Source organism: Hemiscyllium ocellatum, chromosome 3, assembly GCF_020745735.1.
Source record: "Hemiscyllium ocellatum isolate sHemOce1 chromosome 3, sHemOce1.pat.X.cur, whole genome shotgun sequence".
Lineage (NCBI taxonomy): Eukaryota > Metazoa > Chordata > Chondrichthyes > Orectolobiformes > Hemiscylliidae > Hemiscyllium > Hemiscyllium ocellatum.
Window position 1 is genome coordinate 118,425,996 of NC_083403.1, and position 20,486 is coordinate 118,446,481.

General features: G+C 39.2%; 1 protein-coding gene across 1 annotated transcript in view; it reads right to left on the reverse strand.

Annotated features, from left to right (window-relative positions):
- fbxo25 (F-box protein 25) overlaps positions 1-20,486 on the reverse strand; it is a 42,815-nt gene that overhangs the window by 12,479 nt on the left and 9,850 nt on the right. The window contains exons 3-6 of the mRNA XM_060821649.1: positions 18,021-18,070; positions 17,848-17,940; positions 16,640-16,733; positions 3,780-3,964 (exon numbers count right to left, since the gene is read on the reverse strand). Of these exons, the coding sequence (XP_060677632.1) occupies positions 3,780-3,964; positions 16,640-16,733; positions 17,848-17,940; positions 18,021-18,070 (422 nt within the window). The remainder of the gene's footprint in view (positions 1-3,779; positions 3,965-16,639; positions 16,734-17,847; positions 17,941-18,020; positions 18,071-20,486) is intronic.

Sequence of the window (20,486 nt, forward strand, 5' to 3'; positions counted from 1 at the left end):
TATCTATCAGAAGTGGAAAATTGGACAGGGATCCTTGTCCAATAACTTTGCTGTTCAATACTGCATTCAAGTAGCACTTACTCACCAATACTTTGCCAGGGCACACCGTTTCAGACCTCATTGCAGTTCTAGGCCAAACATGGAAGTCAATTCCAGAGGGGAGAGATAAATGCACTTGATATCAAGACAGCATTAAATTGTGTGTGACAACTAAGAAATTGTATGAATGGATTTTTAAAAAAATCTTCACTGTCTGGATAATATTTAATGGATTACTGATGGCCAATCATCCCAGCCCCAGGGATTTCCTCAAGATACTAAGTCCAAGCATTTACAGTGGCTTTATCAATGATTTCCCCACTATCATAAAAAGGTCAAAAGTGTAATTTCCACTGATAGTTGCAGTGTTCAGTTTATATGCTGCTTCAATATTTCAAGAGTTATGCCCAAATGTTGCAAGATTTTAACTAAATCAAGTTTTGGTTAATAAATGGCAAGTAACATTTACATAGCGCAATTGTTAGATTATCTTCAGTAAAGAAAGAGAGAGTGTAACTACCCATTCCAGAGAACATCATCTGGATCTTCCACCATTAACATTCAGAATAATGATGACTGAACAGAACCGGAATTGAACCAACCAATAGAGAGTGTAACCACAAGAACAGATCAAAGGTTGGAAATTCTGAAGCAAATGATTTACCTTCCAATTTGCCCACCATCTGCAAGGCACAAAGTCAGAAGTATGTTGATATAATCTCCACCAGCTTGGATGATTGCAGTGCCAACAATACAAGCTAACGGTCATCTTGAACAGCTGACTTGATCAACATCTCATCTATCACCTTCAATATTAACTCCCTTCACCATCTTTGCTACATGACTGCAGTGAGCAGCATTTGCAACTGCATTACAATATTCTATTAAAGTTTCTTTGATGGCACCTTCCAATAATTAACCTTGTTGCTCAAAGTTAACTACAAGGCAGCAGATTTTTGAAAATGCCATCAGAAAGCTTCCTAAATTGCACACCATCCTGATAATATATATTAAAAGGTTCCTTTCCTGTTGCTGCATCTGGGTATACCAATGCCATGCAAGACTGCTAAAAATTTAAGAAATAAAACAAGGAATGTGATGCTAGAGACTGAAACAAAAACGGAAATTGCAGATGAAATTCAATAGGTCTGGCAACATGTTGGAAGAAAACAGTTAACATCGAGTCTGGTGACTGTCAGAACTGCCACAGATATGGCCAGACCTGCTGAGTTTTATCAGCAATTCCTGTTTTTGAACAATTTAAGAAAGTAGCTCACCCAATCACCTTCAAGGACAATTAGGATGAGCAATAAATGCTGGCTTCACCAGTAATACCCGCATCATTAAAAAGAAATTTAAAGCTGTTTCTACCTCCTTTTGTTATGTGCCCTGCAAACCAAACTCCATGAGTGAGCAATAAAACAATTTGGGGCGGCACGGTGGCTCAGTACCTCGCAGCACCAGAGTCCCAGGTTCAATTCCAGCCTTGGGTGATTGTGTGTGGAGTTCACACATTCTCCCAGTGTCTGCGTGGGTTTCCTCCCACAGTCCAAAGACGTGCAAGTCAGGTGAATTGGCCATGTTAAATTGCCCATAGTGTTAGGTGCATTAGTCAGAGGGTAATGGGTCTGGTTACTCTTCAGAGGGTCAGTGTGAACTTGTTGGGCTTAAGGGCCTGTTTCCACACTGTAGGGAATCTAATAATCTAAAAAAAAATAGAAAAACCGAAGGCTTGCATGAATTTCATGTAGATTGCCACTTTGGCCATTTCTTTTTAAGGGAAGAAGGGAGTTCTGTATATCTGAGAGGAGATTCCGCTCAGATCTCCTTCAGAAATGTAGAGCTATACTCCCATTCCAACAGTCTTTTGATTGCACAGAACTGTCAAAGGAAGATAAACCATGCCCCTTTTTCACAGGAGTCAGCTGTCAAACAATTTTGACAGTTTCTATCAAAAAAAAGTAACAGTTGAATATAAGCTCAGTATTAGCGTACTGGAAGGACTGTATGGGAAGGGTGCTTGATAGATAAGGATAGGGACTAAGTGGTCTAAAGATGGTGTCTTGCATGTGTCTGCAAGGTAAAGATAGGTTCTTTAATAATTACTCAGAAATTAGACTGTGTATTTAGTAGTCAAAATTTTTTCCTATGTAACTATTTCACTTCATTTCAGGAGCTATCTGAAGTTTCCAATTTTAAGAAATATTTTGGAGGGTTCCAGTCACAGAGAAATTGCCCAGGAGGAAAATTCAATATCACTTACAATTCTTTCAGAATATGCTTACCATGGAAATTCCCCAGTGTCCCTAAGCACAACTCAAATTTACAATGGAACAACAACAACAACAACAGTCCAGCCAATGGAAAATGTACCCAAATGTCTTTTTACTCAGCCACTGCCAGAGAGCAGATTGACTGCTTATCCCCAGATCCAAGGTAAACCAGAAGAGGGCAGAATGGACATTTGAAAGATTTTAGCCTCCGATTCTTCCATTTTTAGGATTTAAAGTTGCCATTTTGCAGAAGTATGGCCAAAGACAAAATGATCTGTCTATGACAAGGAGTAGTATCTTCCATTATGTTAGTCTTGAGGCCACTTTCTCCCGTGACAGGTTGAGGTTTTCCACATGATTTTTCAGCTGAGCACGAGAGAGTTGAACGGCAAATGTAAACATACAAATACATGTCAAAATTGTCCATTGCCCAGGATATTTATGCATATTAGCATTCTTAAGTCAGTTGCCTTTCAGCAAGCCGTTTTAAGATAGTCTGTCCTGCCAAGACAACTAACTCCGACCACTGCGCCCCACCCCCAACCCACAATAAGATCCAAAGGGGACAGGCAGACCTGATACTCTTAGTGCACAATCCTGCCTTACAACTAAAAACACTTATGTCATCCAAACTGTATGCAAAGCATCAGACTTGGAAGTGTAAAAGTATTCTAATTTTTATGCCCAAAATGCAAATGACAATAATAAGATACTAGCTGTACCGGGTGGTGAGAAATTATTGGAAATATTTGAGCCTCTCCAGAGATATCACTTTCAAGATCTATCACAGTGACTAAAGCTTTTAACCAAACAGAAAATCTTTATAGGGACCTGGACCTCCTTCCATTAATCAGCAATTCCTACATCCAGATCTCCTAATCCTCACCTTAAACTGATGCTTATACAAATATTTTTTATTTCTCACCTCTCTCCAAAATGAGACCTTGCAAACTCATCCAGACTTTGTATTACAAGAATGTGAAAGCTTAGGTGAGCAAAGAATCCAAATCTGGCCTACATGGATGGCAGGTAAATCCTGCCTGGTGGATATATTCTGCCTGGTGCAAGGCTGAACAAAAAGGGTATTCAGCTTCTTCACAGATCAGTTAAGTCACAGGTTTGATTCCCACATGATTTCCACTCATTTCCCTGCTTCTTCTCTTTGCACTGCCAGATGATGTTGAATATATTGGACTATCATCCAGCAGATGTTCAAAAACACAATTCATGACATCATTGCCTTAAATCTCTGGAATGCAAAATAATGTACAGATAAATACGGGACTGCTCTTAACTTGTCCAGAAGCAACTCCAGCGTGGTGACCAGTTTAAAGAGATCAGCCTCAAATTCAAGTTAATCTAACATTCTGATCAACTATCAACATAAAAGACTCAGAAGTGATCAACAAAACAATCAAAACTTAGACAAGTAAGTAAATAATAAAAATGCAAGGTTAATACTCTCACCCTGGTAATTTGCAGATTATTTAGCTGGTGTTGCCAATTCAGAATTGTTTCCATACGGCAAACCCAGATGTTAATGTTCCCAACAAGGACACACCTTCCCACCTCACGGACTAGGATACAGAGAGCAGAACCCAAATCCTGAAGAAGGTTTTTGATTAGTCGAGGATTCTGTTGGTCCTCAAGCACTGTAAGAGAACCGGAAAAGCATACTTCAATGCTATACAACTAAGAAAAAAAAGTGATATAATTGTAGCTAGCCTACATTGTGCAGTGGTTTACAAATGATTATTTCAGTTTTGAGTTTGTTCAGACCAATTAAAATCAACTGATGAGATGAATGAACCCTGTCTTTTTCCACTTACAGATGTGTTTGGCAAGCACCAGCTCAGTTACTAGTTTGTGCAAAATAAATTCAGATTTAATATGAACAAAATCTTTAGTTGGGGATCATTAGGCTGGGTGGGATAGGAGTGAAGGTAGTGCCCCACAATTATGATTCAGCTCATTTAAGCAAACCAAGGGATATTTCACAGTGAGTTGGTAATAATTACCTGCCCAAAGACAAATGTTCCACCTTTGCCAACTACCAAAGTTGTTTAACTCCTCCTTCAACACCCCATCCCACTCCACCAAGGTCACGCAAGTCCTGGGCCTCCTCCACACCAAATCCTAGCCACCTCTATTTACAGTCTGGAAGAAGAACACGTCATCTTCTGCCTAGGGACCCTCCAACCAAAAAAGCATCAACACTGATTTCACCATTTTCCTCAAGTCCCCTCCCCTCACCTTATCCCAGATCCAACCCTCTAACTCAGCACCACCCTCTAACTTCTTCCACCTCTTCATCTTCCTTCCTGCCTATCCGCTCTGACCTATCACCACCACTCAACTGCATTTACCTATCGCCTTCCGAACTACCTCCAAACCCCCGCTTTCCCCCCCAGCCCCAATCCCCTCCTACTTATCACTCAGTTTCCCCCCCCCCCCCCCCCCCCCCACCCCCGACCCCGAACATTCCTGATGAAGGGCTTATGCCTGAAACACTGACACTCTTGCTCCTCAGATGCTGCCTGACCTACTGTGCTTGGCCAGCACCACAGATTTTGACTCTCATTTCCAGCATCTGCAGTCCTCACTTTCTCAGAGTTGTTTCATTCCTTAGTAAAGACTACAGAGAATTTAAAAAAAAGGACTTGCATAGCATAAAACCTACCATATTATTTAGCTTCACTATTTAGAACTGCTACCTCTTTCAGAAGAGGCGTACTTTGATTATCCAATTACCCAAGAAAGAATTTACTGACCAAGGTCTTTTTTTTAAATTTTGGATTCCCCTAACCTTTAGAGGGCATAGGATTAAGGTGAGATGGATAAGACATAAAAGGTGTAGGATTCGTAACTGTTCCTATATCTAGAGATACATAGGAAGGTTAATTTTGGGTATGGCAAGATAAGGAAGCTGCAGGTTTACATAAGTAATGTACTAAATTTTATTAATATGTCAAGATTATACCAAAAAATGTAAAAAAAAGTTATTTCTGCTTACAAATTAAGAAGTCATGAGGCAAGGACAAAATCGATAATTCAAGGCTAAAGACTGCCATAGTTACAGGAGAGAGCGAGAGAGAATACGCAAGAGAGAGAGCGCAATCATTTCAATACAATCTATGGCAATGACTGGACAATTCATGACTGAAGTGGCTAAAATCAATCCTACAGAATACACATTAATGCATGAAATCACTGACTAGTTTGTGAATTTCATAAACAAAAATCAGGCAGAAACAAAAGCTGCTACGGCTCCAGGAAATGCAAAACAAAATAAAAATCCATTAAACCAAAACCACATCTGCCAAGCTATCTGGCTTGCTATGCAGAAGCCAGTGGACATCAATCTGAAAAAATTCAAAAAAAGGATGAAATATAAATGGACGTAGGTTTGCTCGCTGAGCTGGAATGTTCATTTTCAGACATTTCATCACCATACTAGGTAACATCTTCAGTGAGCCTCCGGATGAAGCACTGCTGGTGTTTCCTGCTTTCTATTTATATGTTTGTGTTTCTTTGGCTTGGTGATGTCATTTCCCATTCTTTTTCTCAAAGGATGGTAAATGGGATCCAAGTCAATGTGTTTGTTGATAGAGTTCCAGTTGGAATGCCATGCTTCCAGGAATTCTTGTGAGTGTCTGTGTTTGGCTTGTCCTAGGCTGGATGTGTTGTCCCAGTAAAAGTGGTGTTCTTCCTTATCTGTATGATTACACTATTAGAAGACCAAAGACACATACACCAAACACCATCAATTTCAATCAGCAAGGACAGTATCTGCTTCACTGGTACCATTTTATCTTTCTGGTGTATTAAGCTAACAGGAACAAGTGGCTATAAAAGGGTCATTCTGATCAGGTAGCAGAAAGAATAAATCAGGAGACTGTAGTAAATGTGAGGATCTGGGATTTTTTTAAAAAAAGTTAGAACAGTAGAAGTAGCATGAATGAGTGGAGTCAGACTCCCACAGTAGCAAGGTTTTAGATTAGTTTTTTTAAATTGTTGGAGTTTTGAAGTTAGTTGTGGAAGCTGTCATACATCCCTCTTCGCCAGAATGTTCTCTTGGTGTTCTTTCCTCCTGGACTAGAGAAACACCAAGTGAGAAATCTACTTTACTGAATTTGCCTTTGCTAAGGGTGTATTTATGGAATGTTACAATATTGGAACAGTTGCTGTTTAGTTGTCAAATAATCTATTATTCTGTTAAGTTTTCCAAGAGTTAAAGTTGTACCAATTTTTCTTTCTTTTGTCTGTATTTTAACTGTAGTGCAAGAGTAAAAAGTGTGTTTTGTTTAAAGCCAAATAGTCCAACCAATCAAATCCCATCTGGAATGCAACACCTTGCACTTGCCTGTAAATAAGAAAGTTAGGGCTATCTCCTTGATATTTTGAGGGGGTTTGATCTGGTTCATAAATTGGGGACTCTTCTCAGTATCAAAATCTTTAATTCCAGGTTGGGTTTAGGATTATTGGACACAAAGTAGAGAGTGGTGAGTATTGGGTTTTTGCTGTTGTATTTGGTTGGTTTAAACTGAAGTGCTTTGCATAATATTGACTCTTCCAGTTGCAAAGACCTTCATGGGGGGTGGAAGAAGTCACCATGGATAGTTTATATAAAAACTTGCAAGACAAAACTTTCGGAACTGATGAGCAAGCGGAATTTGGAGTTGCCTGTATCTGAGAGGAAAGAGGAAATAATTGAGGCAACAAGTCAACATTGAAAATTGCCAGGAATGTATTCAGAATAATTGGAAATGGCTAAAATTCAATTGCAAATGAAGCAGCTTGAATTTGAGGCAATGGTGAAGAAAAAAGAGAAAAGAAAATGTAACAGCTTGAATTACGTTCAAAAGCAGAAGCAAAATGGTCCGATTAGAAGAAGGGAAGAGAAAAGATAGAAAAGAGGGAGGAAGAATTTTTGAATTTCAGAAGTTGGCAAGGTCAAAGGCAGGAGGAGTGACTAGGTCAGTGATGAAGAGTAAACCCATCATAGTCAAAAACCTGATGTGGATCTCTTTAAATATGTCCAAGTGTGACCAATGTTTAGGGAGAAGGACACAGAAGCCTTTTTCATTTCATTTGAGAAAGAGGCTAAAAAATCAAAATGGCAATAGGAAGGATATTAATCAAGCTAGAGAGTGTTCAGAAAAGATTTAAGAGGATGTTGCCAGGTATGGAAGGTTTGAGTTATAAAAGAAAGGCTGGATAGATTGGGACGTTTTTCACTGGAACATAAGAGAATGAGAGGCAATCTGATAGTAATTTATAAAATAATGAAAGGTATAGATTGAAGCTAATGGTAATTGCATTTTCCCTAGGATGGGAGAATTCAAGACTCGGGGCACATTTTTAAGGTGAAAGCAGAGACATTTAAAAAACATGAGGCAAACTTGTTTTTCACACACAGGGTGGTTCGCACATGGAACAAACTGGCTGAGGAAGTAATGGATGCAGGTACAATTACAATGTTTAAAAGACACTTGGATTATTACATGAAAAGGAAAAGTTTGGAGGGATATGGTCCAGGAGCAAGCAGGTGGGACTAGTTTAGTTTAGGATGATGTTCAGTATGGACTGGATGGACCAAAGGGTCTGTTTGCGTGCTGTATGACTCCATACCTTTATGTTCATGTGGTATTTCTTGATTCAAATAAACTGGTACGTAGGGCTAGTGAGGCATTTGCATCACTATCAGAGGAAGTGTGGTGAGGTGAAAAAAAGCCATCTCAAGTGCATATGAACTAGTGTCAGAAGCCTAGAGACAGCATTTTAGAAATTTAAAGAGGGAACCTGACCAAACTACAAAGAGTTTGAAAGGATCAAACAAAATAACTTTGATAGGTGGATAAAGGCATTGAAAACAGATCAGACATGTGATGCTGTTACAGAGACTTATTTTGGAAGAGTTCAAAATTCACTTCCGAAAGTCATGAGAACTCCTGTGGAAAAACAGAGTTATAACTACAAGATTAACAACAGAAATAGCAGATAATTAAGAGTTTGATTTATGAACAAAGTTTGGCTTCCACATCAATTTCAATCTGTATTGGATAGAAATTGGGGGGGTTAAAAAAAAACCTCCTCGTGGTAAAGGAAAAGGAGATCTTATTGAAGATGGAAAAGAAAGTTTTCCACTGGTTAAAAAAGAAACGAAATAGATGGGGGCAGGTAGAGAAGTACAAATCCTCGGGTGTTTTCACTGTAATAAACCAGACACAGGAAGTTGCAATGTTGGTGGTTTAAGCAAAGCAATGGGAAGACAAATGTGGTAAAACAGGAGGAGCAAGTGAGGCCTGTTAAAGTGGTAAAAGGTAATCCCAGTGGAAGGTAAGAGATGCAAAAGAATGAACAGCCTGGTCAGGATTGGTTAATAGGAAAATATAAGATCTGTTTGAAGAGTTTACCTGTATGGATAAGGTTCACTCATGTGTATCATAGAGAAAGAGATGTACAGCATAGAAACAGACCCTTTGGTCCAACTCGTCAATACTGACCAGATATCACAGCTCAATCTAGTCGCACCTGCCAGCACCCGGCCCATATCCCTCTAAACTCTTCCTATTCATATATCAAAGTTGCAATTGTACCAGCCTCCACAACTCCCTCTGGCAGCTCATTCCACACGCACCACCCTCTGCATGAAAAGGTTCATCTTCGATCTCTTTTATATCTTGCCCCTGTCACCCTATGCCCTCTACTTTTGGACTCTCTCTTTCCTCCTCCTCCTTCCCCCCTCCCCCCCAGGGAAAATACCCTGTCTATTTACCCTATCCATGCCCCTCATGATTTTTATAAACTCCATAAGGTCAACCCTCAGCCTCCGACGCTCTAGGAAAACAGCCCCAGCCTATTCAACCTCTCCCTACAGCTCCAATCCTCCAACCCTGGCAACATCTTGTAAATCTTTTCTGAAGCCTTTCAAGTTTCACAACATCCTTCCGATAGGAAGGAGACCAGAATTGCACATAATATCCCAACAGTAGTCTAACCAATGTCCTGTACAGCTGCGACATGATCTCCTAACACCTGCACTCAATACTCAGACCAATAAAGGAAAGCATACTAAACACTTCCTTCACTGCCCTATCTACCTGCAACTTTACTTTCAAGGAGCTATGAACATGCACTCCAAGATCTCTTTGATCAGCAACACTCCCTAGGACCTTACCATTAAGTGTATATGGTCCTGCTAAGATTGGCTTTCTCAAATGCAGCATCTCATATTTAGATAAATTAAACTCCATCTGCCACTCTTGGCCCATCTGATCAAGATCCCGTTGTAATTAGAGGTAACCTTCTTTGTTGTCCACTACACGTCCAACTCTGGTGTCATCTGCAAACTTACTAACTATACCTCATATGCTCACATCCAAATCATTTATATAAATGAGGAAAGGTAGTGGACCCAGCACCAAACCTCATATCACTCCACTGGTCACAGGCCTCCAGTCTCAAAAACAACCCTGCACCACTACTGTCTGTCTTTTACCCTTGAGCCAGTTCTGTATCCAAATGGCTAGTTCTCCCTGTATTTCATGAGATCTAACCTTGCTAAACAGTCTCCCATGGGGAACCTTATCGAAAGCCTTACTGAAATGCATTTTGATCAAGTCTACTGCTTTGCCCTCATCAATCCTCTTTGTTACTTCTTCAAAAAAATCCATCAAGATGGTGAGACATGATTTCCTATGCACAAAGCCATGTTGACTATCCTTAATCAGTCCTTGCTTTTCTAAACACATATACATCCTGTCCCTCAGGATTCCCTCCAACAACTTGCCCACCACCGACATCAGGCTCTCTGGTCTATAGTTCCCTGGCTTGTCCTTACCACCCTTTTTAAACAATGGCACCACGTTAGCCAACATCCAGTCTTCTGTGATTGTGATTACCTGTGATTACTGACAATAGAAATATCTCATCCAGAGGCCCAGTAATCACTTCCCGAGCTTCCCAGAGTTCTTGGGTACACCTGATCAGGTCCTGGGGATTTATCCGCTTTTATGCATTTCAAGACATCCAACACTTTCTTCTCTGTAATATGAATATTTTTCAAGATGTCACCATCTAGTTCCTACATTCTATATCTTCCATGTCCTTTTCCACAGTAGACACTGATGCAAATAACTCGTTTAGTATCTCCCCCACCTTCAGTGGCTCCACTCAAAAGGCCACCTTGCTGATCTTTGAGGGGCACTATTCTCTCCCTAGTTACCCTTTTGTCCTTAATGTATTTGTAAAAACCTTTTGGATTCTCCTCAACTCTATTTGCCAAAGCTATCCCATTCCCCTTTTTGCCCTCTTGATTTCCCTCTTAAAGTATACTCCAAATGCTTTTATACTCTTAGGCTTCACTTGATCTATCCTTTCTATACCTGACATATACTTCCTTCTTTTTCTTAAACAAACCCTCAATTTCTTTAGTCATCCAGCATTCTCTACACCAACCATCCTATTGTTTAACCCTAACAGGATTATACTGGCTCTGACTCTTGTTGTCTCATTTCTGAAGGCTTCCTATTTTCCAGCTATCCTTTTACCTATGAACTTCTGTCCCCAAATCAGCTTTTGAAAGTTCTTGCCTAATACCATCAATATTGGCCTTCCTCCAATTTAGAACTTCAACTTTTAGATCTGGTCTATCCTTTTCCATCACTATTTTAAAACTAATAAAATTATGGCCGTTAGTCCCAAAGTGCTCCCCCACTGACATCTCAGTCACCTGCCCTGCCTTATTTCCCAAGAGTAGGTGAAGTTTTGCAGTCTCTCTTATTGGTACATCCACATACTGAATCAGAAAATCCTCTTGCACACACTTGACAAATTCCACTCCATCAAAACCCTTAACACTATGGCAGACCCAGTCTGGAAGTTTGGAAAGTTAAAATCCCCTACCATAATCACCCTATTATTCTTACAGATAACTGAGATCTCTTTACAAATTTGCTTCTCAATTTCCGTCTGATTATTAGGTGTCTATATTATAACCCCAATAAGGTGATCATCCCTTCCTTATTTCTCAGTTCCATCCAAACAACTTCCCTGGATATATTTCCAGGAATATCCTCCCCCAATACAACTGTCATGCTAACCCTGATCAAAAACACCACTCCCCCTCCTCCCTTTCTGTCCTTCCTTAGCATTTGTATCCTGAAACAATAAGCTGCCAGTCCTGTCCATCCCTGAGCCACGTTTCTGTAATTGCTATGATATCCCAGTCCCATGTTCCTAACCACGCCCAGAGTTCATCTGCCTTTCCTGTTCGGCCCTTGCATTGAAATAAGTAGGTAGGTAAAGAAGTTAAAATTTTAAGAGATACAGAAACAAGTCAATCTTTGATGGTGAGAGATGAGGAGGTGTGTACTGCGGAAGGAATATTGCCAGAAAAGGTGGTAATATGTGGAATTCATGGTGAGAGGAGTACTGTTCCATTGTTGGACAGTTCGGTGAAAAGTGGTAGGAGTAATAAAGAAATTCACTGTTTTAGAAATACAGTTCATCCTTGGGAATAACAACAGCTTGGTCACAGGTGGAAGTGATGCCTACTGTGATTGCAAATCCAGTGGAAAAAATCAGGCAACTAAGCTATTATAGATAGTATATCCTGGGATTTTTCCTGACTGTGATGTAACTAGATCACAAAGCCACAAGTTGAATCAGGAGGAGAAATCAAAGAATAAAGATAAGGAAGTTGAAATTCAATTATCAGAAACTACATTTGATCAAATGGTTGAGAAAAACAAAAGAATAGGTGGGGGGTGGGGGGGGACAAAAGTAGTGCTTTTAGTTCAGAGAAGTTAGTTGAATTACAACAAAACAAAAATGAAAAAAAAACAGTTGTATAACAATAGAAGAATCTGATTGTATTACAGAATGCTGCTATCTTAAAAATGGAGTCTTGCAGAGGAAATGGAGACCACTGCATATTCAGGCAAAAGTTCAGCAAGTTGTTATAGCAGTCAGTCACAGAAAGTTGATGTTGTAGGTAGCACATGAATTACCAGGAGGTTGTCGTTTGAAAGTAAGGAAAACAAAAACATTTTTACTGGTCTGGACTGCACAGAGATATGGTTGAATTTTGCTGGACATGTCATAAATGTCAAGTAATAGGAAAACCTTGGCAGTGATAAAACCAACACCATTCCTAATATTCTACCACTTGAGGAACTTTTTACGAGAGTCTTCACTGATTGTTTTAGTGGAGTGTCCTATACAAAAAACTGGGAATCAATACTTGGCCATAATCTGCTAGATTTCAGAGGCCATTCAATTACACAATATTAAGGGTTGTAGAAGAGTTACTCAATTTTTTTAAAAATAGATGAGGACTACCCACTGACAAGAAATCAAAAATTCAGTTTTTTTAAAAAAAATTACTTAGTGTGGAAACAGGCCCTTCGGCCCAACAAGTCCACACCAACCTGCTGCAGCGCAATCCACCCAGACCCCCTTCACCTAACACTATGGGCAATTTAGTATGTTCAATTCACGTAATCTGCATATTTTTGGACTGTCGGAGGAAGCCGGAGCACCCGGAAGAAATCCACGCAGACACGGGGAGAATGTGCAAACTCCATACAGACAGTCGCCTGAGGCAGTAATTGAACTCAGGTATCTGGCGCTGTGAGGCAGCAGTGCTAACCACTGTGCCACCGTGCCACCCATGGTTTTGATCGGAGGAGATAAACTGCTAATACTACCTGTGGTAAGTGAACCTTTAAAAGTAAGATTTTGTGGGTCTTATCAAATCCAAAGCAGATTGAGTGAGTTGAATTATGTCAGAAGACCATCAGACAGAAAGAAACTTCAGTGCTCAAATGGTATTTTGACAGGGAAGAAAAGTAAAAGTAAAAGAATGTGGTACTTGTTACAATTCAGAGTGAAGAACCAAACATGGATAAGTTTGAAGTTGATAGCCCTCAAATTAAGTTGGATAATGAAGAAGTCCTTAAAAATTGAGATAAATTGAGTTACCTTTCAGTGAAAAATTCAAATGACCTGAAGTTATTACAATCACACAGAGGTATGTGGGAAATAAACTGGGAAACACTAACATTATTACACATGATGTAAAACTGTTCCAATTAAGCAACATAGTTATAGATTTAACCATCTAACATTGGCACAGGTTCGAAGAAATTGAAAGTATGCTCAAAGACATTACAATTCAAGTAAGTTGCAGTGAACAGAGCTCACTCAATGGTGATGCAAAAACCAAATGGTACCCAATGTTTGTTGATTACTGCAAAGTCAATGCCATGATTCACATCCTATTCTCTGGCTGTGTAGACAAAGTGGGACAAGCAACGTATATTTCTAAATGACACTTACTCAAAAGGATACCTTTGTACCTTTATCCAAAAAAAAAAAAGGAAGGAAATCTTGGCATCTGTGACACCAAATGGACTTTACCAGTTTCAAGTTATGCCATTTAACATTAAAAGATGCACCAGCAACACTTCAAAGGCTAACCAACAAAGTCATTCTGGCTTATCCAATTGTGTTGTGTACATAGACGATCTGGTGATTTTTAATCACACATGGAAGGGATAATTGGAGTATTTATCAGAATTGTTTGATCAACTCCAGAAAGTGTGTTTGGTAATAAATCTGTCTAAGAGTTCACTCGCAAAAGCCCAAGTCACATTCCGAGGCCACGTCATTGGACATGGGATAAAAAAAAACAATCAGGTCATCAATCAAAGGTTATTGGGGAGTTTCCCATACCACCGAAGAAAGAGGTACTACAATTCCTGGGGCTAAGTGGTTTTTAAATTGGAAAATCAGACCAAATTTTAGCAACATGGTCGCTCCATTGGTTGACTTGAAGAAGTGCACAAACTTTCCATGGACAGAGAAATGTAAGAAAACATTTGACAGCCCCAGCATTAGTCACACCTAATTATGGAAAGTCATTTAAGGTGCCAATCAATGTGAATGATGTGGATGTCACTGCAAGATGAAAAAGACATAGAAAGACCTATTGGATATTTTTCACAAAGTTGAATATTCATCAACAGAAATATTCCACAATTGAGAAGACCCCTTGAGGTTGGTGTTGAATTTGCAACTTTTCACCATTTATGGTGCTAATAATGCATCTGCGACAACTGTAATTACTGGTCATTTTTTTTTCCAAAAATGTTAAAAAGTAAAGATAAAAATATCAGACTGTTCAATTTGAAAATTATATACATGGCAGAACTAGACAATGTAACTGCTAACATGTCATCACAAATTTGGTGAAGGCAAAGGTGTTGAATAGCAGAAGAAATCTACTGTAGTATTGAATGTTTGCATGCTTAGAGTCAATGTAATGTATGTGTATTGTAGAGTACTAATGGCATAAAGCTAAAGGTTTTTAAAAATGAAATAAGTCTTTGGATCTTGATGGGGGTGTTTAAAGTTAGAACAATAGAAGGAACATGAATGGCTGGAGTCAGGCTCCCACAGAACCAGCATTTCGGTTTAGCTTTAAGTCACTGAGGTTTTGAAGTTGATTGAGAAAGCTGCCATTCATCTCTCTGCCAGAATTTTCTCTTCCTGTTGTTTCCTCCTGGACTGGAGAAATACCGCATGTGAGACGATCTATTTTCCTGAATTTGTCTTTGCCACAAAAGTGTATTTATGGGATATTACAACATAGGAACAATTAAGTAGTTGCATAACCTATTATTCTATTAAGTTTTCCAACAAAGTTATACTGGTTCATCTGATAGTGAAAGGGCAACAATTGAGGATGAGCATGAGCAATGACTGAAGCTCACATTTGTGACTGTGGGAGAGAGGGGGAGGGGAGGAAGGCGTAGAGGGGAAACAAGATCTATTGCAATGAGATCAAATCTCAATGAAAAATATCCAGAGTTAGCAAACCTAGCTAACGCAAGCAGGTGTCTTTCTTCTATCTCTGATCTGCAGCATCTCTTATATTTTGAAGTTTAATTTATTTTGCTATTTGCTCTGCAAAAACGTTGAAGAAAAACAACTGAAGAGATGGCACCAGACCTTCAAGAGAAAAGGAGTACAGCCTATTGACATTGAGTCTGCATGACTATTTAACTTTGAGAACCACGAGTTATTGGTTTGAGATTGGATCAAAGTCAATGTAAACTAATTTAGATATGCCTTTAGAAAGCAACATTTGGATTTACCCAAGACATTAACGGAAGTGTCAAGAGTACTTTCTAAAAGTGGAAACCTTGAAATAAACAGGATTTTTTGTTTGAACAATCGTGAGGCACCAATGGGACTTACAAGGAAGTGAACAACCAGTAGCTATGTGAACTAAGTGTGTTTCAACTTGGGAATTCACAGTAAATGGTGAAAATTGGTCAGCATTCCCCACATTAAAATATTACAATTCACCAGCAGTAAAGCTAGTATCTTGAGATCATGAAAGATGATGCAATAATGCAAGACTGTGTTTAAACCACTAACATACAAGTATTATTTTATTGGAGGCAAGCATTCCAAAGGCCTTTACTGCAAAGTGAATTGAGTTTAAGAATTGGGATGTCACGAAGCACATGTACAGGATGTTGGTTGGGCCACTTTTGGAATACTGGATTCAATTCTGATTTTCCTCCTACAGGAAGCATGTGGTGAAACTTAGAAGGGCTAAGAAAAGATCTACAAGCATGTGCCAAGGTCAGAGAGTTTAAGCTACAGGAAGATGGTGAATAGGTTGGGACAGTTTTCCCTGAAGCATGGAAGGCTGAGGGATGACCTTTAGAGCCTTATAAAATCATGGAGGGCATGGATGGGACAAAGAGCCAAGGTCTTTTTCCCAGGGTAGGGGGGGCCAAAACTAGAGGACATAGGTTTAAGGTGAGAGATTTAAAAAAAGAGACCTGAGGGGTACCTTTTTCACACAGAAGGTGGTGTGTGCATGTAAGTAACGAGCTGACAGAGGAAGAGGTATAGGCTGGTAAAATTGCAACATTTCAAAGGCATCTGGATGGGTAAGTGAATAGAAAAGGGTTGAGGGATATGGTCCAAATGTTGGCAAATGGGACTAGATTGATTTAGGCTATCTGGTCGGCATGGGTCAGATGGATCAAAAGGTTTGTTTCCATGCTGTAGAATTCTATTTCTACAAGTCCACAGTGTCCCAGACAAAATAAGTTGATACAAAAAGAGAGATAATCATTTCACATAGCATGAAATTAGACTTAAGTGGTTCTTTATACAGAACAAAAAAAACCAGTCACTTTTTGGCAATTCAGTGTGTTGGGCTAGAGGAGGGCTCTGCACTTCTGCTCTGAGAAACAGGCTTTACATATTTGCACATTAAAAACAAACATGGTCAAGTTTACCTTTCCGAACGATCTTTTCCAAAATATTGAAGTAGTTCTTCTGTGCAGCTCCACTTAGAGAGGTCAACTGTGAATTTGCTATAAGCTGCAAAAGCTAAGTTTTTAAAAAATTAACTTAGCTCATATAAGTATCTTTACTCAAGGCAAAATTTAGTAACACTGGCTATAAAACAGTTCTTATTGAACAACTGACTTTCATGTTAAATACCGTTTCTGAAATTGTAAGTCTTTTCTAAATAATGAACTCTTCCACAAGAAGCACTCAGACAAAGCAACATGAATAATTTGCACTGTTCACGCTACATAAAATCAATATGAAAATCTCAGATTTCCATGGTGTCAAACAGCACTAAACTGTGGTTAGCACTGCTGCTTCACAGCGCTAGAGACCCGGGTTCAATTCCCGCCTCAGGCAACTCTCTGTGTGGAGTTTGCACATTCTCCCCGTGTCTGCGTGGGTTTCCTCCCACAATCCAAAAATGTGCAGGTTAGGTGAATTGGCCATGCTAAATTGCCCGTAGTGTTAGGTGAAGGGGTAAATGTAGGAGTATGGATCTGGGTGGTATACGCTTCAGCGGGTTGGTGTGGACTTGTTGGGCCGAAGGGCCTGTTTCCACACTGTAAGTAATCTAATCTAATCTAATCTAAGTAATCTAATCTAAACTAAACTATTTCATGAATAAGTGGAATCTCTTTGCCCTGGAATTCAAAGTTCTACTACACCATGATAGGTGTTAAATGTCTGAGGTGTCTCAATTAAGTTAAATATGTCAGATAAGGATAAACCCACCTAAACTACAAGCTCACTTCTTTGATGTGGCTTCTTACTCAAAACTAATATAAGTATCTGAAATCTGCAAGTAAATTAGAAAGTTAATAATAGAAATTAGCACATTCTAATCAGGAATGAGGTTAATTTTGATTCATTTTGTACATAAATCAAATGTACTCATAATACCCATATTTAAATTTTTTACCATTAAAATTATTCCATGGCAATGCAATCTTCTGCATAACAAGCCATGCAATTTTTGCAATCAAAGTTGTGTGATTAAATACAAGTCAACATTTCATGGTTATTGTGTTTTTGGAGATAATAAAAACCCTAAAACATCTTGGGGGGGGGGGGGGGGGGGGGGAGCGGGGAAGTTGTAGAGAATATAGGTATAATCTTTAAAAGAATGCAATGTTCCAGGAAAACAACTTACTTTAACAACATAGTTGAATCTTCTCATGTCTTGAATTGCACTTGAAAAATCTAAGCGGTTAAATGCTTCTCCCAGTGTACAATAACCATGTCTCTGCAAACAAAGTAAAGCCACAACATTTAAAAGAAGGATAAAAATTAAAATGACAAAGATTACATAGCAAATAAACCTACTTCTCTGGTGCTTCCTTTATGAACATAGATCCACTTTTCCTGACAGAAGTCTGAAAAAAATAAAATGAGAACTTTTTAAACCAGAGTTGCACATCCCTGTTTTTCTGGCTGACATTGATAGCAATGACCTCTTCCAAAAGCATCCAGCTAATACTGTTATGTTTGCAACCGAGTAGTTTAAGTAGCATGAAAGATCCATCTTAACAGTACTATGTAAATGGGAGAATGAATTACTTACAAAAATTAATTGTTAGATTATTCCAACGAATGTTTGGAGCATGTGTGTTTTTGGAATTATCTTATATTTGTATAATATTTCAAAGTGTCGAAAGAGAGGGGTTTGTTTGGTGCTTTACTACCTTTTTTTTAAAAAAATAATCTAAAGGCTTACGCTGAAACAAAACTGCCTTCCTGTCATAGTTGGGTTGGGTGTCTTCCTTTTGAAATTGAGCATAACAGAATAACAAGAACGAACCACTGCAAAACCAGAATGCTATAAAACAGAAGATGTGAGAAGGGGCTCTCTGGAAGAAATCAGAGGATTTTTAGGGTGAAATTCTCTTCGTCAAACTTCAGCAATGACCTACATACAAGATACCTGCTCTTCAATTTTTTTAAAAAGTAAATGACTGAAATTTACTGTTGTAGTCACAACAAGTTAAATTTTGGAGATGGCAATATTTAATTGCCCAAGGCGGTCAAGTCATTACAGTTCTTAACTGGTGGTGTGTTAGACTCCTTCCAGTTTGGTACTGGATATAAGCAATGCCTTTTATCTCACATTATGCTGATTCACAAAATAGATCAAAGGACACTGTTAGAAACAGCTGCAGAAAGGAGAGCAAGAGACAAGTTTTCAAAGGCTTCCTTGTGGTGCAGGATTTTGTGTGCATGCACGTAATACTTGCGTGTGCCTCGTGACTTCAGCCATTTTTCTGAATGCAAAGGGATACCAGACCCTGAGTGCATATGGTTGCAAAATATTTGCACAATGCATCATACAGGTGAATGGAAGTCATCACCAATTCTTCACTCTATGATATTCCTCTGTCCCAAATGCAATGTATACACCACAGCAAGGCACGAAGAATACTGTGACAAGGTTTACTTATTTGTGAAATGACTCTACTGCAGAATCCACATACTTTAGATCCACACTTCAGACTTATAAGTGAAAACACAATGACTTCAGAAATACTCTATTCCTGGACAACATGAAGAGCCCAAGACAGTCAGTTGGGTAGCTATCAAGATCTGCGGCATGCATCCTGGCCATTACAAGCAAGCAACCTTTGCAACCACCCATCAGGTGAGAGCAAAAACAAGGAAATAGGAAATACATGACGCTAGACAGATGGAACAGGAAAAGTTAATCAAATCTAGCCTCCCTTGCTGTCTGGCTTCTATCAAATAATGCTGAAGCAATACCAGTTACCTCAAACACAACTCTCCATTCAGAAAACAGTCCCACACTTCTCACCTTTCTTCTGACCATTGCATCATACTTCTGAAGGAGATGCAAGACAAGTTATTTAGAAATGAATTCAAGAGAATAAACACACAATAAAAAGGTCACCTTTGTACATTGTTGGAACGTTAGACAAAGCAAAGGAACAGGGAAAAGGTACTTTGAAAAAAAAAGGTGTTTTTCCCAGTGGCAGGCAGGAAGTAGCAACGGCACTAGCAAACTTGAATGGAGGGGGGCACAAATAGAAAACAGTCCTTACAGAAAAAACAGTAAGAGAAAATATAGTTAGTAACAGTTACAGAAATGAGTGGGATGACAAGACTGTGGCATAAATCTTATCCCCAAAAATGGGGATAGAAAAAGTCAAGGAAGTGAAGAGGCTAAGAGTTAGAGCACACGAAATTAGCAGCATAGAGTCATCGAGCTGTACAGCATGGAAACAGACCCTTCAGACCAACTTGTCCATGCTGACCAGATATCCTAAATTAATCTAGCCCTATTTGCTTGCATTTGGCCCATATCCCTCTAAACTCTTCCTATTCATATACTGATCAAGGTGCTTTTTAAATACTTTAACTGTATCAACATCTACAACTTCCTCTGGCAGCTCATTCCATACATGCAGCACCCTCTGTGTGAAAAGGTTGCCCCTTTGTTGCCTTTTAATTCTTTCCCCTCTCACCTTATACCTATGCCCCTTAGTTTTGGACTCTGCTACACTGGGGAAGAAGATCTTGTCTATTTATACTATCCTAATGGACTGTTTCCAAGCTGTACATCTCTATGACTCTAAGCCGCTTATGATTTTATAAACCCCTATAAAGTCACCCCTCAGCCTTCTACATTCCAGGGAAAATAGCCCCAGCCCGTTCAACCTTTTACTTAAGCTCAAACCCTCCCACCTGACAACATCCTTGTAAATCTTTTCTGAACCCTTTCAAGTTTTACAACATTCTTCCTATAAAGAGGGAGATCAGAATTGAATACAATATTCCAAA